The sequence below is a fragment of the Rousettus aegyptiacus genome, unplaced genomic scaffold (genome assembly GCF_014176215.1).
Source record: "Rousettus aegyptiacus isolate mRouAeg1 unplaced genomic scaffold, mRouAeg1.p scaffold_m13_p_17, whole genome shotgun sequence".
NCBI classification, from domain to species: Eukaryota; Metazoa; Chordata; class Mammalia; order Chiroptera; family Pteropodidae; genus Rousettus; species Rousettus aegyptiacus.
In genome coordinates, this window is record NW_023416292.1 from 9,243,407 (window position 1) to 9,269,434 (window position 26,028).

General features: G+C 38.4%; 2 protein-coding genes across 11 annotated transcripts in view; one reads left to right on the forward strand and one right to left on the reverse strand.

Moving 5' to 3' along the window:
* VASH2 (vasohibin 2) overlaps window positions 1-7,815 on the forward strand; it is a 34,742-nt gene extending 26,927 nt beyond the window's left edge. For both annotated transcript variants that reach the window (XM_036234496.1, XM_016166494.2), the window contains exon 9: window positions 4,807-7,815. In XM_036234496.1, coding sequence (XP_036090389.1) covers window positions 4,807-4,876 — 70 coding nt within the window. In that variant the 3' untranslated portion in view covers window positions 4,877-7,815. The remainder of the gene's footprint in view (window positions 1-4,806) is intronic.
* Window positions 7,816-8,109: 294 nt separating this feature from the next.
* Window positions 8,110-25,658, reverse strand: ANGEL2 (angel homolog 2). 9 transcript variants are annotated; one of them, XM_036234493.1, is made up of 10 exons: window positions 25,007-25,324; window positions 23,823-23,886; window positions 22,951-23,276; window positions 18,600-18,856; window positions 18,220-18,289; window positions 16,620-17,041; window positions 15,640-15,766; window positions 15,176-15,233; window positions 11,823-11,986; window positions 8,110-10,435 (listed from the first exon to the last, which is right to left on the reverse strand). In XM_036234493.1, exons 3-10 carry the CDS (start codon window positions 23,267-23,269, stop codon window positions 10,284-10,286), a joined length of 1,569 nt encoding a protein of 522 aa, XP_036090386.1. In that variant the 5' UTR covers window positions 23,270-23,276; window positions 23,823-23,886; window positions 25,007-25,324; the 3' UTR covers window positions 8,110-10,283. The 9 variants fall into 9 exon arrangements, with proteins under 9 accessions (XP_036090386.1, XP_016021972.1, XP_016021974.1 ...); XM_016166486.2 differs by lacking the exons at window positions 23,823-23,886; window positions 25,007-25,324 and adding an exon at window positions 25,417-25,657; XM_016166488.2 differs by lacking the exon at window positions 23,823-23,886.
* Between the last annotated feature and the right edge of the window lie 370 nt (window positions 25,659-26,028).

The window sequence follows — 26,028 nt, forward strand, 5'->3', positions numbered from 1 at the left end:
AGAAGAAACTAAAAAGGCTATAGAGGGAAAAGTAAAACCTCCAAGATGATATGGAGTTTCTTTGCAGAAGCCCAGAGAAAGCAGTTTCTAACTCAGAGGACTGCCCAGCTTAGTTCCCCCGTGGGATTTCACCTGGTCCAGGGTCCATGGGGATGCTCAGAGAAAACGAGATGGAGCGAGGGGCCTTACAGGAGAGACTGCCTCAAACAGAGTGAGCCGAGGGCCTCCAGAGCTGACTGCTGTCTGTGGTCAGGGTTGGGGTTCCTGGAGGGGTTCTGCTACAGAAATGAGAGGTGAGATCAGAGCCCTGAAGCTGTGCCCTGGCACCTCAAGCAGTGGGTCTGTGGCTCTTGGTCTCTGGCTAAAGCCTCCCACTTGGGGAGGGCTTGACAGAAAGGGCAAAGGGCTGGAGAGTCTCTTCTGAGCCAAATCTCTCTTGGCCGAGACCTATTTAGATAGCGGGTCCAGCTGCCTGTCCTGTCAGCGGTCAGCAGTGGGGCCTGCAGTCCTGGGAAGTAAGGAATGTGGGTGAAGAGACTGCTGGCCTTGGATGAGGGTGACAGGTGTGAAGGAACCACACTCCCACACCAGTGTTCCTCTAGCTGAGGCCTACCCAAATAGGCCATCAATCCTACCTCAGGGCCTGGCCTAACCTGACACCTTCCAGACTAGACAAGAGAGGAGGGCCGGGGGTTAAACTTGTAAATGCTGGGCCAACACCACCCCTGATATGATCTGTTCCACATGCTTAACAGCCTAGAGCTGTTAAGCTTAACCCTAATGTTAGGGTTGCACCTTTACTGCACATCTCTTTCCAGAATCATGACTCCACAGAGAATATAGCTGAAGTGTGTGTGTGTGAGAGAGTGAATGCATGTGAACACATGGTCACGTGCACCCCCACCCAAGGGCTTGTGACCTCAGTGGGGACGGAAGCTAGAAGCATGGATGGATTGTGCGAACCCATCAGGCAGCCCTGAATGGACGCAGATGGGCTCTGTCCGTGAAGTGTCTCACACCTGAAGGGGAGAAGCAAGAGGTAAATTTGCATCAGAAGAAAGAGAATGGCTTTTAGCTCTGTTGAGAGCAGGAACTGCTGTGTCTTAGTGACCCCAAGACCTAGAAGGTTCCTTGCACAAAGTGTTGCTTAGTAAATTCTCGTGAGTGAATAAGTAGCAAGCAAGTTTCAGGAGCCCTGCTTTCCTGGCTGCCACTCGGGCCCCCTGAGCATCCTGCCAAAGGAGCGGGTTGGGGCGAGGGGGAGGTGTCGGGAGGCGAGGAGAGCTGAGGCCCCAGCACAGCCTGTAGTCAGAGGTGCCAAAGAGGGAGAGGGCGGTTCAGGGGGAACCATGCAGGATTTCCTTCCACTGAACCGCTGCTTTTCTTAAACCCAGCCTCACATACACACAGACCAACTTGTATGTTCAGCCCCAGGGTGCGATATCGCCTTCACCTTAGTTCTCAACATGCTGTCATCGCCCTCTGGTTTTGAGGCTTCTCGTGGCTTCCCTGACGTCAACATCCAATCCAGCCAAGCTCTTCCACTGCGCTGAGGCTGCCTCAGGGTGTGTGAGACTCATGGGGTGCCTGGCATGCTAGGAGATGGTTCTCTCTCTCCAAGCTGTCAAAGGTCTAGGGAGCGGCGGCGAACACCAGTCACATTTCCCACAGACTGCCTTCTCTCTGGACCCACCACCTGTCCTTCCCGACTTACCCTCCCATCCCCCCGGCTCTGAACGGCCTCTGTCACAGCCGACCCTGGAATGCAGGCCTGACGTTGGGGTTCAGGGTAAATTTGGAATTAGACCATCAAGCAGTCACCCTAGTTCACCCCGGATGCATTGATGTGACAACAAACGAGGCTGGGATTTTCCCTTCGTGTGCCCCCTTCCTCCTCCCACCACGTGCATGAAAAGAAAGTCCCCTGTCCCTCTTCTCCTCAAGCAGAAGGCGGCCTGAGGGCCTCTCAAAGGGAAAACCCCTTGATTTCTTTTTCTTGTTTGGACTGGGGAGGGGTTTGGAGAAATAAATGGTTCAGTCTAAAATAATCCCGGATCTGATGAGAGGCTCCGGGCAAGTGCGGACCCGGCTGAATCATCATCCTGGTGCTCGTTCCCTAAAAATAAATCCCTTTGCAATGTTCTAATTATAGCCGGGGGAGCCCTTGGAAGACGCCGCTCCCCACACGACAGCTCGCCCAGCTCTGGCCCTTGAGGTGCTGGCAAGGACTGAGCAGTATTTCTGGCCGGGCCGCACAGGCAGGTGGCATGCTGTGATAACCCACTTCTGCCCCTTGCCAGGCCGGAAAGTGGCAGCCAGTGACTCTATGAAAGAAGAGGGTTTCGTCTTCCAGGCAGCTCACCAGGCGTCTCAGTTTAACTCATTTCCTGCCAGTATTAGCCTTTTTTCCCCTCATGTAGGTTCTGGGTACCCAGGGGGCGGTAGGAGGGGAGAGTTCATTTCCTCTGGAAGCCCTCAAGCCACGTTGTTATAGAACTATATTCAGCTTCCCAAGTAGGCAGGTTTCCCAAGTGGCTTTCAGAGGTTAGGTAGAGCGTCTCCGACACAGAAGAAAACAATATTCTTCCTACTTGTTGATTCTTAGAAAGTTGTCATGGTGACTTGAATTCCTAGCTTAGGATTTCTTCTCCGTTAAAATAAAAAACAACCCACCATAAGGTAACATAATGAAGCCCAATCAGCCATTTACACATTAGTGAGAACTTAACCAAAGTTTATTGAGAGGCTCAGGATATTCAGCCATGGGGATCCATAGATGAGTTTACCTGAGCCTGCTTTCACAAGGATTAGGAACCTGCAGGATTCTCGCACAGACGTACAAAAAGAAATGCCGTAGGAGACAGAGCAAGGAGCAGTGGGTTGTAAGGGAAGGAAGTCAGCAGTGGTATTTGGGCTGGACCTTGAAGGGATGACAAGGAGACATGGGGGGAGGGCATTCCGCAGCGCAGGTGCGGAGGCAGGAGCGGCTGTGCTGGCATTCTCAGGTGCTCGGCAGGATGCTGTGTGGAGTGCGGGAGGAAAGGGGGCAGTTTGTCTGCGGACAGCCTCTGGCTCTCCCACTCGCTGACCATGTGACTTTGCTTTGAGCAAGTTCTCTGTTTTCTCCTCTGTAAAATGCGTAGTAATAGTATCAATCCCATAAGGTTTTCATGAATATTAATTAATCCATAGACCCCTCTTAGAACAGGTAGAAAACATACAAAGAAGGTTCAGAAACTAGGTGAGTGACTGGGCAGGTACTGCAAGGACCACGGAACAAGGGAGCCTCTTGTTAAGCACGGGCATTACTTCATTTTCAGACAATGGGAGATCTAAAGAGCTACCATGGCTTAGGTCCTACAGGGGACCTAAAGGTTCCAGGGAAGAAGATTGACCCTTAGAAATGAGTCTCTGGACTTCACTTGAGTGTGGTTGTTTATCTTGAGTGGAATTATAGAGAACTTGCTAGAAACATGTTCTTCAAACTCCACATACTAACTTACCTGAGGCCCCCCGCTCCTGGCATCGTGTCCGATCTAGCGTCGTATGAGTGAGTTAGTGGAAGAAAATGGGACCAGTTAGGTTGGCTTTGGTTATGGGGAAGGTTAGGTGGAAGCTGTGTCTCGACCATGATTCGCCAGAATGTGAAAGCAGCTCGAGAGGTAGCGGGGGCTTCTTACTGCTCCGCCTCTTCCGTGTGCCACCTCGAGGGCCCCAGCCGTCAGTTCCGCAAGAAAGAAGAGAAAGGGGAAGAACAAGATGAAGGGCACATGCCAGCTGTCATCTGAAGAGGTGTCTTGGTAACTGACAGCCACGCCACACTTCCACTTCAATGTCATTGGCAACAACTCGGTCCAAGGCCATGCCCGGCTTCAGGGAGGCTGGGAAATGTAGTTTGTATCCTAGGGGACAGTGGGTGTTCAGGGGCAACTGGCAGACTCTGTCACTTACTTAAAGATATCAGCTAAAAACATCATCCAATTCGAGTGTAATTTATACTTGAGTAAGGAATATGTTAACAGTTACAATACCAGGAGTAGTATGGAAATCATATTTTAATTGCTCTAGGAAATGACTCCCATTTAATCCTTTTCCAAAGCAAGGAATAGACAAGTACTTCAAGCTTAATCTTTGAAAAACTGAATTTTTGATTACTGAATTTTCTAAAAGTAGGGCACATGGAGAACACACAGATGCTTAGGTGTAGTTGTATATTGGAAAGTACTTTACAAAACGCGTTTAGGGGAGAGTGATGTCTTGCCACTGAATGAATCTGCACATTGACATGCTTTTTCAGATGAATGCCAAAAGGGTCACCCTGAGTTTATGCACTCAAGTCTGGGATAGTAACCCTCTCTCCAAGATAGAAGCCTCTCTCCAGGTGTCTCTTAATCACGAGCTGCCTTGTAGCTGCTGGGCTTCCCCCAGGACAAACACTAGGAAGCCAAAGTTTCAAGGAGAATGTGGCTCAGATTTTTAGTTTTACTGTAGTATATGCTACTGTTTAGACCCTTGTAAGTTTCACAGATAGTGGGTTTCAGTTATAGTGTGACCAAGTTCAGGCTCAAAGTTGGAACAAACTCATTCGGCAACCTGTAAATTGTTTTGAACTCTAGATTGAAAGCCTATTAAAATGTTCCTTAAAACCTAGAAAGATAGATTTACAAACAAGAGCTGGGAACTAAGGCTGGTAGGGGTGGGGCAGATATCAGAAGAGTTGGGGAAACTGAGCAGAGGCCTCTGAAAATATGAAATGTTCTTTCTCCAACCCATCTCCTCCCCACCACTCCTCTCTTTCCCCCTCAGGCCCGCGCTGCCTGAGAAGAAGACTGATCTCAGCACTCTGAATGAAGTGGGCTACCAAATCCGAATTTAAGGCAAGCCATACCAGCCAGCACGAGGGCGTCGATGGTGCTTCTCTCTGCACTTTACCCAGCATCTTCAGGAGGAACTGTAACTATTTATTAAGAACTCGTGGATTTTATTTTTAAGGATTCACTTTGAAATAGAATCTGAGTGGGTGGCAACAACTTTAGAAAATTCACAAAGGGGGCGACCATGTAAAGGCTAATGTCACAAACCCCACTGGGGTTGGACTGCCTCCCCTCCAAATGGAAAGGATAAGACCCTAACTGTAGCTTTATATTTTCCCACTTACCTACATTCTTTTACTTGCTTTGAACATTATGTTCATTAACTCCTCCCTTCCACTTTTGATATAGTAAGGTAACTCAATCAGTATTAATGTTTTTGCAGCAATAACAGAGGCAAAGATTGGTGGGGTTTTTTTAAGCAGTCAATATTACCTCAGCATCTTGACATCAGATATGCAAACTAAATGGTGTTTTGTTTTGTTTTGTTTTTATATTCTATTTGTATTATTTCCCCAGTATTTCCCATGGGGATCTTCACAAAGTTTGGAATTTTTTCCTGGTGCATACATGTGATGAGATTTAAGGTATTATATGCAAATGTTTTGCTAAAAAGCACTGAAATTCTGGCAATACGGGAAACCATTTTCAGAATCTTAGAGTTACTTTTTTCTTAATCTTTCTTAAAACATTCACTAACAGCAGTTTTTGTTCTTTCAAAACAAAACAAAAAAGCACATTAAGAAGCTAGTCTATGTCCTGTCATTAACATTTAAACTTTGCAGACTCTAGCAAAAAAACACAACAGGCCATGAGCTATCACAAAAATTTAGCAGTATTACAATTACTTCTGACAATAACAACTCAGTAAGGTCTTGAGAAAGAGATAACCTTTCTGTTCACATTTCACCTGACTTTTAAACTCTGAATCTGGCCTTGATTCTGATTACTATTAGAGACATGCTCTGATGTCTTATATTAAGACCAAATGTGGAGTGATGCGATTTTCCAGTACCTGGTCTTTTGGTACCACTTCATGACACTTAGAAACTGGTGCTGGAAAGGGCAATGAATTAGAGAAGCAGAACCTTTTTTTAAATGGAAAAATATTCAAGTAAAATATTATTCCCTACAGAGTGACTTAGTCCATGAGGCACAGAATGACTGTCTGGCCTATAGTTACAGTGTAACTTCCGGCTGCAGACCACACAGAATAACAGTATATTAAGTCTGTATGTTATCCAGAGTACAGCTTCTATTTCATTTGTTTTTCCTAGTAACCATGCCAACCCATGAGACCAAAAGGCATATTTAAGTGAAGTCTGCTAGTCAACAAAGGTTTAGTCACAGTGCTTCCCTCCGGCTTTCTTTGACCGAAGGGGATTTTAGGAAGGGAGTAAAATAATAAGAATCTGCTCATTGAGCTTCTTTACCTATGAGGGAGAGCAAAAGGACTTCATCCTCTAGCCATGTGCACATGAGCCCACTTTACCCTAAAAATCAGTATTATTACTAGAAAGTACTGTTTCTTGAAAAAGAACGAAGTCTAATATCCTTTACATGAATAGGAACGAGTAAGTCTACATCTCAATTAGATTAAAATACAGCGTAAGTTAAAAATTCTGAACGTAATCACTTTCTTCAAGTTAGCAGAGTTTAAAATGAGTTGTCTTTGTATATTCTGAGGCAAACCCATCTGCAGCCCCATGGCCACATGTATTTAAGATATTTGTAGTAATCGTTCATTCTCATTCTAATACTGACTCTTCTCTAAAAGATATATAAATATATATGTGTATATATAATATATATATCTTGTTTATCAATCTGAAACTTTATTATATCCAGTAAGTAGACTGCTTATAACGTTGCAGTTACTCTAAGAGCTTGGAATAGGATTGTCCAAGCATTACATAGGTACTATCCCAACTGAAATAAAGTCAATAGTTGCATAGCCTTGTTTCCCACCAAAAAAAAAAAAAAAAAAGAAAAAAAGGGAACAATAATAGGAATACAAACAGTTTCTAATATACTGATGTATAAGCCTTAAAGCTGCCAAATGGCTTGATGATTCAATTAAGTAACCCAATTTCTTCCACGCAAACTTCTGTTTTAAGATTCATTTTCCCAAAGCAAGAGTTAGTCGCAGGAACATGAAAATTCATTGAAAATGTTCTTAGTTGTCATTCTATTTTAATGCCTATGGAATGTTAATTTCTAAAAGATAAGAGAAAGGCACCAAACTCCTAAATTCTACTGCAGTAATTCAAATGATACTAAGGCAAAACAAAAAAACACTATGACATGCTTTACCACCCCAAATTGATTTTTAAACTGGCTATAATTCAAAAGATTGAAAATAAAATTATGAAATGATTTGAAATCTAATTTGGAAGTTATTAATGCAAGAGAAATCTGATGCTTAAGCCATTACGGCAATATATGCAAAGTTTAAATGGTGACAGGAATCTTGATTTTAGACTACATGTTGTGCTGTTTTGAATACTTTGTTTCAGAAAGCTGTATTTAGTATTTTCTAAACACTCTGAAATCATGAGCATTTCACTTTTTCTAAGTAAATTATTTCATAAGGATTTTATTAATAGATATTGGTAAATAGAACTTTGGAAATCTTAATTCTGTATTCTTACTATACCCAAGGCTTTTGTAAAGTATAGTTTTATGTACAACCTTGTACAGTTTTTTTGACATACAATTCAGAATCTTGTTTATTCTCCTGGACTTTGTTCTGGCCAATACATTTTTTTTAAATCTTTTAAGAAAAACTGTGATTGTTTTAGTGGGTATTTTTCTAAGTAAATGAAAACTTGTATAATGGTATTTTAGAGAATGCCAGATAGTGCATGTTTCAGGTTAATGTTTTTCTCATCACTCGTATGTTTATACAGCATGGGAATTTAATAAAACCATTCTGGAAACTTAAGGATTGTTTTTCTTCTAAAAATGTAAGATGGTGTAATCTTTTTTTCTTGTCTTATTATATGCTTGTCCTAGTAAATTAACTTAATCACTCTCTCACACTTGTGTTCTTCCACAATTTTCAGACTCTATATTAAACACCACTCTATTTCAGCACATCTTAATTCACTTACATTTTAGCATCAGCCTAAGTAATAAAGGCTGAAAAGGGTAATGAAATAGTTTAAAATAGTTTAAAAGAAGCAACAGGCAAGCTTACACAGCTTAGTATGCCTACCACAAAACCTTCAGGCACAGGTATACTAGTATAAGAATTTATTAGGTAATTTACAGGTACAAAGTGCAAATGATGACATCTGTTTCCCCAATCCCTCAAACTCTCTGGATTCTAAGTTCATTTTTTGGGAAAGCAAAGGGTTAAAAGCAGACAGTTGCTAAATTTTAAAAAAATAAGATAAGCTTTCAAACATGCATATTATCTTGATATCAAAAGGCATAGTCAACCCAAAATTTCATTACTCCACAATATCCCTTTCCATTTAAAACTTGGATAGTGTAGCACTTGAGGTTGTAGGAGACTTGGTTTTAGTGATTAGCTAGATTTAATTGCTTTTTGGCAGGTAAACACAAGGCCCCAACACAGAGTTACCAACTCTTCTGACCAAAAAAAGTAGACAGGTAGATAATTAATTTTAGTGGAGTTTTAAAAACCTATGACAAAGTTACATTGACCCTTTGGCCTCTAGTCCATAAAATACTACTTCAATGTGTAAGCTAAAGTAGAAAGCAATTTAATGGATTAACTCTATCAAAGTGAAGCACATGAAATGGGCCTAAAATCACAATATATTAATCAGGATGTAAAAAGCTAAATTTTCAGTTTTTCAGGGATGTGAGTTTGTCAAATAATGACCTTTATATAAAGTTATTTGTTAATAAATTCACATAACACAAAGCAGTAATGATGAATTTTCATTTTTCTTTCCCTAATACTAAAAGGGGATAATTATACTATCTGTTATTATTTGATAACAATATCTGCTAATTAGAATATATCATAATATTCTGAAAACTGTGACTAGAAAATAGAAAATCCAAGGATATAGTTAATACCGTAAGTAAAAACCTCAAAAAAGTGGGAAATTAAACATTTAAAAGTTTACAATTTTTACTAGGCAAATCCTTATAACCCCACATGCCTTTTTGGGATAGTCATCTGTTTTTCTTTCTTTCTTTTTTTTTTAAATAATAATAGTAAACATTTTAGTACAAAACCTTTTAAAGTCCAAGACTATAAAGTAACTACTGCTCTCTACTTTAAGATGAAGCATTAAGAAAATGCTTATAAAAACGTTTATAATTCAGGCTAATACAATATAAAATTACTTAGTAAAAATCACATAATTCTTTGATTCTCATACCTGAAAAGGAGGAAATTTTCCCTTCATGTTTTACAGTTTTTGATTCAAACACTCATATAGAGCTAACTACAGAATTATTAGGCCCGCTCTTAACCACTTTATAAGAAAATATCAGCATCATCTCACCCCGCTGCATCATGATAAAAAAAAAAAAACAAACATTTTAGAAACAGAACCACTAAAAACAGTTGTAATTTCTACTAAAGAGTATTAGGTCTCCAAGTTGGTATCTCCCCACTAGAGTTTTGCTGGCTTTCTCAAATTTCTGAGACAAAACAGAAATATAGCTGCCACTTTGTTCTAAAGACAAGTTTCCTAATGAATTTCTACAGAGTTGGGTCACTAAAATAAAATCTCTCAAAGGCATAACCCCAAGCTTCTCTCTCTTAAGCATTCTGTAATGGGGTGTCTGTCCAGGATGGAAAGAGTGCACTTGTGTAAAGTATTTATTGTGATGACCTATAATTCCCCAACAAAATGCAGATATATTACATAGCTTGGGATAGTAATAAGATGGATTAAGCAATTTGTACAATTTTAAAAAGCATTATCGAGCCCCCTCAGAAACAAATGAAAATGGTTGGTTGGACACTTGGGAATGACCCAATGAATTCTAAGATGAACTAATTAGGTCTCAACAAACATATGGTTCTCACAGCTTTCGGGAAGAGAAATGAGTTGTGGTTGGCGAGAACTCAAAAATATTTTAGATCCACTGTTAAAACTTGCCAAAAACATGAAATTCTTTACTAAGAGGACTAAATAAGATGCACTATATTTAAAAATCACTGTCAATTTTACTGGGATTTAGAATAAAAAATATATACAAGCCTTTTATAGTAAACAGCATTTAGATCTCACTTGTCAGGAAAATATTCTTTCATTATTAAAAAAGAAAATTGTTGTAAACTTGCTGCTTCTGATTAACATAACCTCTTCAGAAACACTACAGCACAAAAATAAACAACATGCAAACTCTTAAGAACAACTTTACATTCTTTGAAAAAGAACATAAATTGGAAAGAAAAGCACGTATGTAATCAAAGAAGAGTCAGAGCTCAAGTCTGAACTTAGCCAATAAAGGGAGGTGATCTGAAGAGTTGTTTTCATTTGGAAGTCCATTGACAGTCCATAAGTCTTGTTCTGTAAGAAGTGACAGTCTACCTAGAAGTTTCAAGCCACCAACCAAAGCAACTTCAGCTCCTGTGTTAAAGAAACACATACCCATTCAGTGAAACTGTGTCAATAGGTCTTTGTAAATTAATCATACAGTTCTTTTTTTTTTTCTTTCTAAACAATGATATAGAACTTGAGACCCCTCTGGAAGTCTAATATGAAAGGTTTCAGAGTATGATTAAATTTTTACTGAGTAAAAGCTAACTATAATTCTCAAATACACAGCGGTTTCGGATCCTTGTGTTTTTCTATTGCAGAATTTTTTCTAGTTCAAGTTCTGGTAATAATCTTTAGAAGAAAATGTCAATGTTATACATAAGAATGTTTAGAGTAATTTGAGATTGACAACTACATAAGAAATTCATCCATCAACCATTTGACAGTTGTATAATAACAAACAGACCCAGCCATAGCTAAGAAGGGAGTTTATAAGGTGACTGAAGCACAAATTAGCATAATTTGGTTCCAGAGTCAGTACCCACAAAGAAGAGTAAAAGAAGACATATTCTTAAGGTTAAAATTTGAGACGCGGGTCCATGACACACTTCAGCCACCTAGTGAATATTTACGGCACAACAGCTACCAGAACCTTACTGCAAATTCAAAGCAGCATATTTTGTAGAATCTATCCAGTGGGGAGGAGTAAGCCTGAGTATTACTAGTAAGATTATCCCTCAGCAGAAAGGAAAGAACAAACAAAAGGAGAAAAATAGCATAAAAAAAATGGAAGATAAAATGAAAAAAAACAAAACAGCTGCCCACATTTTGGACTTCCAAAGTTTTCCGAGTGGTATTTTTTCCTTTTCAGATATATGAAACCTCATTCTCTTTTCCACATTAAATCCTTTGGTTAATATTACAAACCTTACTTTCATTGAATCATTCAAGGGAAAGTGTTTTATTGCCTTTGTGTTTTGAAAGCTCAGTCATATTATAGACATCTCTTTCCAGAAAATCCAATATTCCAGAGTCAACATGACAAAACTGTCTATTGTTGGCAGTATAAGCAAGGTGCTACAATGAAGGCAGCATGCCTTAGTAAGATTTAAGTATAAACTATATCACGTTGCTGTCAAAAGAAAATAGTAAATTTATGGCAAGCAAAACCAAAGAGGGAGGGCAACATGAAAGACCCAGAACTCAGGAGGTGACTGGAATTGGGAGGATACAGCAGAGGATATATAGTTCTTAGGCCATAATTTGCTTTGAGGTGTTTCACTGCCTGCATCTTTTACAGGTGATTAACTGATTTATTCAAATACATTACCAATCTGTCAAATATATTACCAATTCAAAAATATTTTTAATTAGAATCTAGAACTTCACCTAGATGCTGAGCCAACTTTCTCGACTTTGGCCTTGTTTTGTTATTGTTCATTCTCAAGTAGAACTTAAGATTACATGCATTCTTTACCTGGCTGCCCAGCGACATCTTCCTTTTCAGCAGAATAGAAAATATAATCCACGGTTATGGCACTTCGGGAATGACAGGTGGTCACTTCTGGAATTCCAGTGTCAGGAAAATAATGTGAATAAACAGACGACAAGCTGAAATGGTGCTGTAAATTTGAAGATAACCTAAATTGAAAAGAAAAAGTACTTGGCATCCAAGTTTTTCATGATTTATAATCCCTCCTATTAAAGCACTTTTTCATTTAATTTCCAGACAAAGCCAGACATTAGGACAAGCATTATTTAAATAGACGACATAACAATCTGGCATTCATTTATTCATGCAGTGATATCCTTAACCCTTTAACAAGGCTGTGAAACATGGGGGAGAGAGGGAAAGCTCAATAATTAACATACTGTGATTTTTAAAATTAATTATGACATATTTGATAGCCTCCATTTACTAATAAACGTATGTGCCGACGCTTCATAAATGGAACAAAGCCTGGATGACAGCATATCTATTTACATTGTTTATAAAATATTTTACTCCCACTGTTGTGACTTATTGCTCAGAAGATTCCTTTCGAAATATCACTGCTATTGACAATGTACCTGATCACGCATGAGCTCTGATGGAGATATACAATGATTCATGTTTTCGTGCCTGCTAAAAGCATCCATTTTGCAGCCCATAAACCAAAGAGCAACTCCAACTTTCAAGTCTTCTCATTTAAGAATACAATTCCTAAGGCTATGGCAGCCACAGGCAGTGACTCCTCTAATCGATCTGTTGAAAGTAAATTAAAAACCTTCTGAAAGGATTCGCCATTCTAGATGTCACTGAGAATACTTGCGATTCATGGAAAGAGATCAAAAATCAACATTAACAGGAGTTTGGAAAAAGCTGACTCTAGCCCTCATGGATGACTTTCAGTGGTTCAAGACTTTAGAGAGGATTTAACTGCAGGATTTAACTGATGGAAATACCAAGAGAACTAGAAGTAGAGCTTGATGATGTGACTGAATTGCTGCCATCTCAGGATAAAGCTTGAATGGATGGGGAGTCGCTTCTTATGGATAAGCAAAGAAAGTGGTTTCTTTCTTCTTTCTTCTTCCTCTTCTTCTTTCCTCTTCCTCCTCCTCATCCTCTCCTTCTTCCTCTTCTTCTTCTTCTTTTTTTTAAAATAAGAGTTGATACAAGCCAAAGTGACAAGAAAGTTGTTTCTTGAGATGGAATGTACTCCTGGTAAAGATGCTACGAAGACTGTTGAAATGACAGAAAAGGGCTCAAAATATTACATCATCTTAGCTGATAAAGCAACGGCGGGGTTTGAGAGGACTGATTCTAATTTTGAAAGAAGATCCACTGTGGGTAAAATGCTATCAAACAGCATTGCATGCTGCAGAGAAACTGTTAATGATAAAGTCCATTGATGCAGAAAATTTCATTGTTGTCTTATTTTAAGAAACTGCCACAGACGCTTGAACCTTCAAGAACCACCATCCTGTTTAGTCAGCAGCCAACAATAAGGAGGCAACACTCTCCACCCACAAAGATTAGGACTCACTGAAGGCTCAGAAGATGATTAGCATTTTTTAGCAATAAAGTATTTTTTAAGTAAGGTATGTACATTTTTAAAGACATAATGCTAATGCACATTTCAGAGACTACACTATAGTGTAAACACAACTTTATATTTTGGGAAACCAAAATATTCATTACTCACTTTGTGGTGATCTGGAACAGAACCTGCATTATCTGTCAGGTATGCCTGTATAGCTTTTTGTTATTTTCAAGAAAGAAAAAGTGGCCCTTAGGAATGCTATTTATATCCACCAGACTTTTGATGTCAGAGGGGCCAAATTCTTCTATGATTATTCTTGCTGTGATATATGAGATAATTTTGTACTGCACCTTAAAATAGCTTCTATAATGGTTTACATTTACCCCCCCACCACAAATACATGTGATATTACAGGTAAAGGGTTTAAAAATCATTTCCTACTAACATTTCATAAATTTTGAGGATCTTTTATGTCATGAAAGATAACGAAGTTAAAAAAATTTTTTTTGACTCATTCAACATTTACCAAACGCCCTAAGTTCTATGTTAGCTGAGGATCCACAGATGTTGTTGCCCTGGTTTTAAAGAGCTCCTATGTCAATGAACAAAGGTAACTGCTTCGAAATGTCCCTACTTCCAAGTTTTAGAAACTTTTTATTTCTAAGGACTTATATTTACAATATTATTAAATGTAAAATAGGTATCTTGCAAACTATTATCTTACTACTAACTTTTCAGTTTATAGATTTAAACTGCATATAAGCATACTGTATTTACGTATGCTTTTAAGTATTACAAGATACTTAAAAGTATCATCGTATTCCCCATTTTGTTATAAAAATCTTAGAATTACTCAAAACTAAGTCTGTTTGTAAGATTAGCTTTTTTATTAATCTTACTCAGGGAAGTTTTAACTATTTGAAAGGTTTAATCAAATTTTAAAGTACTCTTATAAAAATTCAAAAAATTTTACTAGATTCTTAAATATGAGAGAGTAATTTCTCGTAACAAAGTATAGAAAATAAAGTAAGACTGAAAAAAAAGCAGATAATATAAATGAGAGATGATTCTAATTTTGTCCCTAAATTTAAATAAAAATCAAAACTGTAAAAGTCACAATATAAAACAATTAAGACATTTAAAGAATCTCTCAAAGAGACAAGATTTAAGTCTCCAAACTATTGTATTAACATACATCTGTTTTCAACCATAGTCTCATTCATGCTTCTTTAATAATAAGGAATCCAGGAATCTTTGCCCCTCTACCTCTGATGACCTTTTCTTGTAGTTTAAGAGATAAATATAAATAATCATCTTTTCTACTGACATATTCTCTTTTAGATTAATTCTCTGATAAATTGTTTTGAGATCCGGGAAGTCAAAAGGATCCTCTTGAAATCTGAAAAACATTTTTCTGTGATCTTGACTTTGTTTAAATATGTAATAGCAATAAATTTCAAAGAGTACTAACTTGCTGGTCCAGGCCCATGGACAAGCTGTTTTCTTTAAATAACACTGCTTAAGTACACACTATTTGTCAAATATTGAACATTACGTGCTTTGTCTCATGTAATTCTCACAACGACCCAAATTATAGGTAAGGAAACTGAACCTCAGAGATGTTATGTTTCTTGCTCAAAGTCACAAAACTAAAAAGCAGCAAAGTCATGATTGGAACTGGGGTCTATTTGACTTAAGAGCCAGCATTCTTCAGCAGCACAGAATGTCTTCATTTTTTATCCAGGTGATTTTTGAGAAATGATCAATAAAAGTCAACAAAAGTTTACTGCTGCTTTCCAGAACTCACTTTTCAGCTGTCACTAGGACCTCTGTCTTGTCCAGCTGTGTTTGTGTCTGATCACTGTCTGTAAGAACAAAGAGAAACATTTTAGTACTATCACTATATTGTTTTGTTCCAGTTTGCCTTAGCACGGTCCTCTTACTCTAGAAAAATATTTAAGACATATCTAGTTCAGATAGATACCTAGTTAAATGCTCCATCTAGAATCTATTTTGATGAGCTCCAGAACTAGCAAACATAAAATGCGAACATTTCCAAAGTAACATGCAAGTAATTCATGCAAAGATAATTTTGGAAGTTCAACTTAAAAAAGGTAAATTTAGAGCTCTTTAAAAAAAGGAATGAGCAAACAACTATGTTTTTACATATGAATTTTCATTCCTGAGATGTTATTCCTTTAAAAATTTAGTTTTATGTCTTCAAAGGGAAACTTATCAAGAAGACTGCCAAAATGTACTGCAAACACTTACCTGTCTTTTCTACTTTTGGTACCTGCTGTACCTCATACACACAGTTCTGTGAGATACCTAGGTTTGGGGGCCAAATTGGAATAGATAAAATTCTTTGTCCCCGTGAAGACTGTTCCTGGCCAGATACCTAAACAAAATTTCAACAGGTACCTTAAGTGAATAGATTTAAAATAGTTTATATATTGAAAAGTTTATGTCTTAACTGAAGGGGAATCTAAGAATGGGAAATATTACCCTTTATTCATTATGTTGTTTATGAAATCTTGTTCAAATACAGTTCTGAAAGCACTTTTTACATGAAAATAGCAATCTTTTCCTATACTTGTTTTCATCTAATTTGGACATCTAAATGATCTAGAGCTTTGGACTAAGGCTTCCCTCCTTTTTAGCTACCTGTAATAAGTTCCTATTATAGAAAACACTAAGATGAACTCTTATTAAATTTTAAACTATCACTCAAAACTCAGTGCTGAAAAACTTATTTTGGTTAAATATGCTCAGATGATCTAAAGTAAACATAAGAAAGCACAAATAAAAACAAGATAAATTATAGTCAGCTAAGGAATTAAAATATTTATTATTAAGTCAAAGAAAATTACATAATAAAGTAAAATGAAATTATTGTTTTGCCAACTGTATTGCCCCTAGCCAGCATACAAAATTCTGTTCTGCCACCTTGTGAGTAGTTCCTTATTTATGAAATATTCATGTCAACGTTTTTTTTTCCTTCTCCCCCCTTTTGGGTTTTCTGCTGCCTGCCAATTCCTCCAAGCACAATGTTGCCACAAATAGATGGAAAAGATGAAATTTAACCAAGTGAATATAATGACTTATTTATAGTTGCGGGAAATCATCATAGCTTGGTAAAGTGAGAGTACTGGACCATCTGAGGTTTTCAAAGAGCCCTGTGATGACTATCCTCACGTTACAGTGAACAGAGGACTAGTCCGACTCTTAACAGTGATGAAGTGAGCACTTACCTTTCCTATGGCCAGTCCTTCATAATTCAATTTTCCTTCCTTTATGAAACTATAGAGCGGAGAACCAGGAACAGAATTAAAGTCACCACACATAACAATAGGGCAGAAGCTGCCATCTTTCTGATGAGCAACACTGGAAATCTCTGCTAGAAGCATTGCCAATTGGGTCAGCTTAATGTCACCTCGCCTTGGATTATACAACAGATGTGTGTTAGCTATACAGATTGCAGGAGAGGCACCACTTGCAATTTTGGGCTGCAAGAGTAACACTAAGCCAACATTGTCTCTGTCTAACAGAGGAACATCAGGGCGGTAGAATTCCACTGGATTCACTGATAAGAGTGAAAATTTGGAATGTTTGAAGCAAATGGCACAGCCATCAGGTTTCCTTCCTGTCCGAATCTTGTATTCACAGTGATAACCTATAAAAAAGAAAGAAATTTAAAACGAGGGACTGTTTTATGCGCGCGCGCGCGCGCACACACACACACACAAACACCAACACATAGCTCTTCTAATACTTCAAAAATGTATACCAAAGTATATTCTGTAAAACATTAGTAATGCGGGATGTTAATAAGTGTTGGAATCAAAAAAAGTTTAGGACTAATAGAGTTTACTACTCTTTTCTGGCAAACTTGTCTTAAACATGCTAACATGTATTATCATGCTCTCATTTCTATTCTAGTCAGTAAGTCAGTCTCGAAAAAGACAATAAGGCCTTATTAATAATCCAACTGCCACGAATCTCTGACCTTTTTGCCTCCAACTCTTCCCCCACTGCCTCTCTTGCTCCACTCCACACACAGGGCCCTCCTCACCTGCCTTAAATAACTCTAACCTCAGGGCCTTTCTCTTGCTATTTCCAGTCTGGAATGCTCCAGGCATGGCTTGTTCATTCACCTCCTTCAAGTCTTTGCTCAAATCTCACCCTCTCTGATCATTTTGTATAAAACTGAAAACTGACTCATTCCATTTTCCTGCTTTTCTCCAGAAAACTATCATTACCTTATGAACCATTTACTTATTTATTTGGCTTATGGTCAGCCTTCTTTACTAGAACGTATGCTCCACAAAGCAGAGACTTTTTATCTGTTTTGCTCATCACTGTATCTCCACTGCATTGCATGGTGTATGGTAGGCACTCAAAAAGTATTTGCTAAATGAATGAATGAAAAGTAGGCAGCATCTCTCAAACAGATAATCTGTTTCTAGAAGTGTTCATTCATCAAAGAGGTTTTTAGCTTCTATCCATTAACCCTGGTAGGCACTTGTGCTACAATGACCTAGACAGAATTGTCCCTGATTTCATGGAGTGCAGGATTTTAAGAGTTTACTGGTGGGCAGAGCCAACTACTGGAAAGGAAGCTATTAAGAGATTCTTATACACCCTTCCCTATGAATTAAAATTATATATCCACACAAAAGTTTCTACTTGAAATACCTCAATCTTTTCCTGACCTTTTAGAATTGACATTAAGTTTTTTCGAAATTAAGATTTTTGGCTCAAACATGCCACACATATTTGTTAGTAAGTTATGCTTTAACAGTACACCGATCTTCTAAAGAAAATTTGGCTAAAATAAAAGTTATTTTGTACCCAACGATTCCAAACTTGGCCTGATCTCTGTTCCATAATGATCTTCTTGAACTTCTTGCAAACAAAGTACCTAAAGGAAAAATATGGCATGAATTAAAACAAAGAGATACAAATATGAATCTTATGGTGCTTCCATCTTTAAAAACAGACTTCTAAAATTCTAAAAGCCTGATGAAAATAGAAGTGAAATATAAATCCTTTTTTCTTGTAAGTTATAGATCTATCAAATTAAGGTTTCCAAATCTGATCATCCCCCAAACCCTGGCCCTTTATCAGAAAAAACTTTTACTATCTAAAACTGTGAACCATTTAGTTCACAAACGAATCAGTTAACTCAACTTTCTCTTGTATGAAGAATTTTGATAATATTTTACACTTACATCTGCATCAAAGTGTTTAATTTCTTTCAGAATATTAGGAAACCTAAAACTCCAGTGTAATACTGGCCGCCGGCAGTGTCTATAGAGGTGTGAATTATCTTCCAGTAAATTTTGTGAAAGTATATTATAGGACATCACTGAAAAGTCAAACTTGTTCTCACTGTCTTCACATTTGCAGTCAATATTTTTGTCTCCTAGGATCTTCGTTTTTTCTTTATTATGGTTACATAGGTATTCCCAATGCCTTTTTATTGTGCCTGTTAAAACATATTGGATAAAATATAAAGAATTAATAAAAAACAGACCATATATTTTCCTGTAGGTAAGTATTTTCTTGCCTTTTTAAAATTCCCATAGGCAATGAAAAAAATGTTTTTCCCTGGGAAATGGATATATAGCACTGACTACCAAGTAGTTGTCATCAAATTGATTAAAAGGCAGCAAAATGATATACTGACTGACTGAGAAGTATACAACAGACTTAAAAGGACCTAGCAAATCATTCTGGAGCCTGAGAATGAGTATTAATAAAATAAAGACTATAGAGGGGTCATGGTTTCTCACTTGTTTATGGTTAAGAAGTGGCTCTGCCATACAGAAATTCTTAGCAACTTTATAACCATAATATGTTTGTATGTCACAACTGGCTTTTCAATAAGATAATTTCACATATTTTTATCCCCTATTACTAAGATAAGATCAAGTGATAAACAAGTTTCAGAAACAACTCATCTGAGAATTTTGCTTTAGACATGAATGAAGGGTGTGTAACGGCGATGCATGGAAGCAGTATTTAGTGTCTAGAACACTAAAGTGGAAAAGGCAAACAAAATGAACAAAAGAAATCTTTTTAACGCACATCAAAGCAAAAGTTAAGTGGAACATGGTTATAGGATGCTGGTAAATAGTAATGGCTGGTTGACATAGCATGTAGCAACCAGAAATGTGTGATGGTTTATGATCTGCAAAGACATCATGTACCCTGAAAAAGTGAAGAAAAGAGAATTGAAAAGCATGATATTTTGCAATTATAGGCAGTCCTCAACTTAGAAATGATCACTCTATTTGTGTACATATATATACACACATACATACATATACATGTATATTTCACCACTGATATTGTCTCTGTCACTCGACCCTCAAAGTGCACACTTATATTGCCATGGAAGTCATGAAGAATAATGTGGAACTTTTTGTACAATCCATGAGTTCAAACAAAAGAGGAAAAAGAAATGGGAAGAACTTGGAAAAACAGAATTGAAGATGGACTCCCAAGCACAGATTATATGAAGAAAAAAAAATCTCAGCCCTTTTCCTGCATGAAGGCTTTCACTTCACTGGACTACAATGCCTAAAATTCCACCAACTAAAAAATAAATTGAGGAAAAACATTCTATACGCAAGAGAAAATAAAACTAAAACAAAACACACCGGTATTTTCAAGAGTAGTTATCTCTGAAGGGTAGAATGGTGGAAGATTCTCCCATATTCTATACAATGATGATAAATGTATAATCAGAATACCAATACACTCTATAAAAATGCCAATGAAATAAAGTTTAAAAATACTCTATACTAAATGAGTTTAATCAGATTGCTTCCCTCAAAATCTAAATGGTGATATATGCAGCATTGAGGAAACAAAAATTGTGATCAAAGGACGGATGAGGAGGATAAGTTTTATGAATAGTGAGGTCTGAATGGAACAAGGGAGTTGGAGACTTATGATACCAGAAAGGTACTCAGAGCCTGAGAAGGGTAAAGAAAAAATAAAGGTGTAAGGAGAGAAAAGCGAGCCAAACAAAAGCCTTCGACTATTACAGAAGTTAGCTTAGAGCTTGTCCTATGCCCAAGAAAGGGAAGAAAATTATCTCCTTCCTTTCCCTTCAAAGAATAAGGAGAATCCTAACCCCGAAGGCCCAGAACTAAGGCTAATTGTACTAGCTCTGCAGAGCTACTTTGAGTTTTATAACAGAATTTCTATGGAGAAAACAGAACTAATGATCAACAACTGATTCTCAAAAACTGATGATCTAGAACACAACTCATTCATAAATTGGGGAGTGCCTATGATGTTTTTAGCCACAAATCATAAAGTCTTCATATGCATACAAGATGGAAAGTCATGCAAACAAGATGTAAGCTATCACCACAAAGTTATAGCATTACCCTGATATCGCTACCACATTCAAATACGAAAGGTGAAAGTGGAGAAAACCCATTTATAGTCTCTCGTAAAATATGTGTATGTAAAGACATACAAATGCATTAAGATTTTTATAGTCTTGGCAATTAAGCATTTGTAAGCCAATTTGTTTAGCAATTCCATTTTCTAAATGACAGAGACCATCAGATTATCTAATTAATACAGTGGCTTTTAAACTTCTAGAGCTTGTACAACCTTTGTCGTTACTTTTCAGGTCATGAACATCGAATCCTGGTATGCTGGGACTGGCGCTCAGATGATGGGGTAAACACATTTATCCCGACCACATTTGCTTTGAAAAACATAAAGAAATGTGTCTGAATGCTAGAGGTCCATGGAAGACAATCTGAAAACTATTGATGGAGTAAACAGTCTTTGGCCTTCATATACTTCACAACATAAATTCACACTACAAAAGATTATATACCTTCCATGTCAGGAGGAACAAGGTGATCACAGCAGAGAAGACAGATGAATCAAAGAAAGTAAGCAATAGGCCTGATCAGGTTTTTAGGGTGCCTAATTAAAAAGTCATAACTGTGTCACATAAATCCTTCAACTACCACTTTAAAGTGATAGGCAAGTTAGCAATGCTGTTCTCTTGATTGAAAAGTATTAGTGAAATATCAGAAGTCACAGATATGGCTTAACGAAGAGCATTTTCCTTATTCACAATACCTAGGAAGAATGGACACATAGAGTCAGGTTGCAATCCAAGATTATCAGTGTGTAAATGTAATTCCCCATCCATTAAAGGGAAAACAACATCACCACGATTTTCTGAGTACCCACTATGAAGCCAACAGTGTGCTGGGCACTTTGAATCTCATTTCATCTTTAACAGACTTTCAAAGTAGACACTGTTTCACACTAGGAGACCAAGGAGCAGAGAGGTTCAGTAACCTGTCCAAGTTCACACAATTAGTGGAGCAGAATAGGAGCAGGGAGAGGTTCCTAAGCCCATGCTAATGTCACTATGCCACAGCAACACCTGAGAGCTACCAGATCTACAAAAGGCTAAACAAGCGTGCTGACCTGATGAACAATGAGTATGTGAATGAAAAGCACTCATGTCATCATATAGTCCTAGATTTAGATTATGGATTCTTCTTAGAAACCTAATTTTAATGCCTCTAAATACACCTTTCATTCATTCAAACAATATTTGTTTATAAACACAAGCTGTGGTCAAGTACCAAAGAGATTTTTCACTTTTCAGTGCTTAGAATTCCTACTTAAAAGAGCAGTAGCAAATATTCTAGCTCTAACTTCCAAGTGAGACTCACCATGAACATTTTCTCTTGATAAACTTATGTCTACTCCCTACCCATTAGTACCCACACAACCTATTTCTAATATCTTTGGAGGAATTATCTTCACTGAAAACCATAGCTCAGTAAGAAAGACAATTCCAAATTCTACGTAGACAATTCATGCGGAGTGGGAAGTGGCCAGGACCGGTAGCACAGAGGAAGCCTAGTGAACTGTTTAAATACGAGAAAAATAGAAATAATTAGCATATTTAGAAAAAACTGTCAAAGCTGAATAAGATGTGGCACCCTTTTTAAAAACTTAAAACTTCCCACACTCTCAAGATTATATCTCTAGACCCCTGTATGAGAAATACAAATTGAATAACCTAAACTCTTATTCTGTAAAATATTTTTCATTTATGATTGTTTTTATTTCAAGATCTTTTGTCTTATTTTTAAAAGTTAGCATTAGAAAAATTAACATTAAAAATGAAAACAGAAAATTTAATTTTTTAAATAGCTCTGTGGACTCCCAGTAATATATCCACCAATTTCTAAGGTGTCTAAGAACCTTTGTTTCAAGAACACTGGATTTGAAAAATACTCTTAAATTAAACTTAATGTTTTAATCTAGTCCTCTATTCTTTTCTACCTTATTCTACATGCAGAGTCACTTCTATTTTTACTGCCAGATATACATAATTAAAGATAAAAATACAAACGTATTAAAAAAAATTATTTCCTTTTTCCTAAAAGAAAACTACTGGCTGAAAACAAACACCGAATGCCTCTAAAACCTGCAGGAGGTTTTCTTGAGGATTAAATATGAACGTTTCCATTAGTCTATGGCTTATGTCTACCTCTGCACCAAGATACATGTCACCTTTACCTTGGTGTTTTCTTCGTTTTGATGAAGGCTCATCTCCCTCAGAGTTCATGATGTAACTAGAGAGATGAATCAAAGATGTCTGGCTCAGGTTGTCAGGTCTCCAGTTCCAGTACTGAAACTGAGTTCCAGACTCAAACAAACAAGGTGGTCTCCAATTTAGTGAAAAATGCCTACTACTGAAGTACGGGTAAGGAGCACGAGAATAATGTCCAGGCCACCTCATACAACTAGAAATATGTCTGTTCCAGCAACACCTCTGCAGATTCTCCCACGGTGTAGTCCAGTCTCTGCCCAGACTCTTCTGGTGATGGGGTAACATGGGGTATCTAAAAGAAATAAATACACTCCTTGAGGCACCACTTTTTGTTCAGCTATCGTACATGAAATCTAAATCTGTTTCCTCAAGGGAGGACAATGTCTAATATTTAAAATCTGACTTCTAAATCTGTGGAGGACAGAGAGAAAGCAGCCATGATTTAACTATGAGCAGTGTATCTCAATACTCTCCCTGAACAACTATAAATGGTACTCTAAACAATTAACTTAGAATCCGCCAGGCTCCCGAAACACCACCTACACTTCAAAAAATCCACAGTTCAACTGAGAGATGAATCGACTATCAAACTGGTATTCAGAATAGCTCTCTAGCATCTAATAACACTCAATGGACAAATAAAATCCACAGCAAGTTAATACTCAAATCAAATATGGGACACGTACGCTGATTACAATTAAAGAGAATCTCTCCTCCAACTTGGGTTTGGAATAAAAACACATTTCTGAACAGTTTGTTTTTTTTATACCAAGGTTATATTTTCCAAACATTGGTATAACTAAGAAAACAAAAGCCTATCACAACTTCTCAAAACTACCTCTCTTGATAATCAGCAGGTGGTTAATTCATTTTTCCATCTTTTTTAAAAAAGCATGCTTCTCCTAGAGGGAAATGAAAGAGGATAAGTTACTTGCTAGGAATTCACCAACACTCCAAGCCCAACAGCACCACTTTAACCTATCATCCAAAATATCTTCAAACTTGTGGTGTTATGTTGAATAGAAGCTGCTCTCAAGATGTCTTAAGCACCATATTCTTATCACACTACTCTGGCAAAATGTTAAGATTGAGAAAGACTTCTATCATTTCCTCCAGAATTCAATAAAGGTATGTTTCAAGATAGTGTCAATATCTACTATTTCTATCACCAAAGGTAATACTGTATACTGTATTTTGTTATTTGACTTTTACATGTTCTTTTCAACAATATTAAATTTTATTAGTTCATGCATTTTCCAATTGATCTCTAAATTCAACTAATTGTAAGTCTTTAAAGGCATGACATGGGCAGACTATCCTGCTTTGTGACAATTCTGAAAGCCATAGAAATTTGGGCACTTGCTCCATACATTTTCTATCCCAATGAGGTACTGTATGAAAGTATACTACTTGTACTACGAAACTTCTCTGTATTTGCAGTTATTTATACAGATTTTTTTTTTTTCTCAAGATGATGAGCTCCTTCAAGGCCAGAACTTTCTTAATCCTTTTAATCCCAGTTTCTTCCCAACTGCCTAGCACAATGCCTGGCACACAGCTGGTACTCAGGAAAACATTGAACTGAATTGTCATCAAGTCCCAGGGGTATAGGAGTTAAAACCAGACACCCATAGCTTATGTAATACAGTGCTGTGCTTCCCATGTGTGGTACACCAGTCGGTTTCATATGGCACACAAACTTTTGTATTTAATATCTCAGTATTGATTTTAAAATGTCTTAGGAAAAATAAACCAATCAGTACATCAAACCCAAGATTTCGCAGATAACAGTTTAAGGCGAAGCCAATGCAGGCAGCATCTACTGAAGTGCTTTTTTTTAAGTGAGTCAATTTCAAGAAAAATATCCAGTAAACAATACAGGCGTGAACGGAAATTTGGTAGTAATCATAAAGGTTGGTATACAAGTGACTAAACTTTGACAGACACTAACACACCAACAAATCCCTGGGCGTGTGAGCAACGCGCGCGCCTCCCTCGGGGTCAGGCTGCCCCGGGACCTACTGCGACAAGCGGCCTCCCGCGTACGGTCAGCTCCCGGAAGGTGCTGCAGAACCTGGGGAGGAGGCCGGGGACCTGGAGCTCGGGGACCTGGAGCTCGGGCGGGCTTGGAGGTGGAGAAGGGGGAAGTGGGCCGGGGATCTAAGGCCAAGCCTGGACCGGAGGGAATCAGCCCGGCCAGTGGCGGATGCGCTCGGCCCCGGGCCCCGTCGGCCAAACGTCCCGTCGGCTACGTGCCGGTCTCCTTATCCCTCGAAATCTCCGGGGGCTCGATCGGTCGCACTACCGCCCGGACCCCTCTTCCTGCTCTTTCGTCCCCCAACCCACCCCGCCCCGCCCCGGTTCTCTCGGGCCGCCCGCCCCCGCCCCTGGCCGCGCCTCCCTCGTCCCTCCCGCCACCTGGCCCTACTGACCGGCCTCTCCCCACTACACAGCGGCCGTAGCCCCTCCTCACACAGCGCCACGCTTCCATCTTGTGGTTGTCCAGGTCTCAGGCCCCGGGCTTAACCTCAACCTTTACAACCGATTTAGCAGCCGAAAGCTCTAGGGACTCTCCATTACTACACCTCAGGCCTCCTGGCCCTGCTGCAAAGCATGCTGGGAGATTCAGCCTCGCTTGCGGCCAAGTCCCCATCTTGCGCCGCGAAAGCCACTGAATTGCCGCTACCCAGAATTGCGTTCGGGTAGCATGCGCAGAGCGTGTGAAGCATGGGCAGCCATTTCGGAAGAGGGCAAAGCACCCGCCCTCCTTCTTAAAGAGACACAAAGGAATAAACTGCTGACCAGCTTTAAGGCCTATGGCAGGATACAGTGTAGTTACTGTATGAGAGCTAAGAAGAAAAAATAAATATTTTCGCGTATTTTTATAATGTCCTTGAGAAATTCGGAAGGTGGATGCCCAGGTAGGGACATACCCGTCTCTGGGTTCCTATAGAACTGAGGTACATGTGTTTTTGCAATTAATTTTCCACAGAGCTCACTTTTAAATGTACCTGTGTGTTGCTTGTATCCATCTCTGTCATATT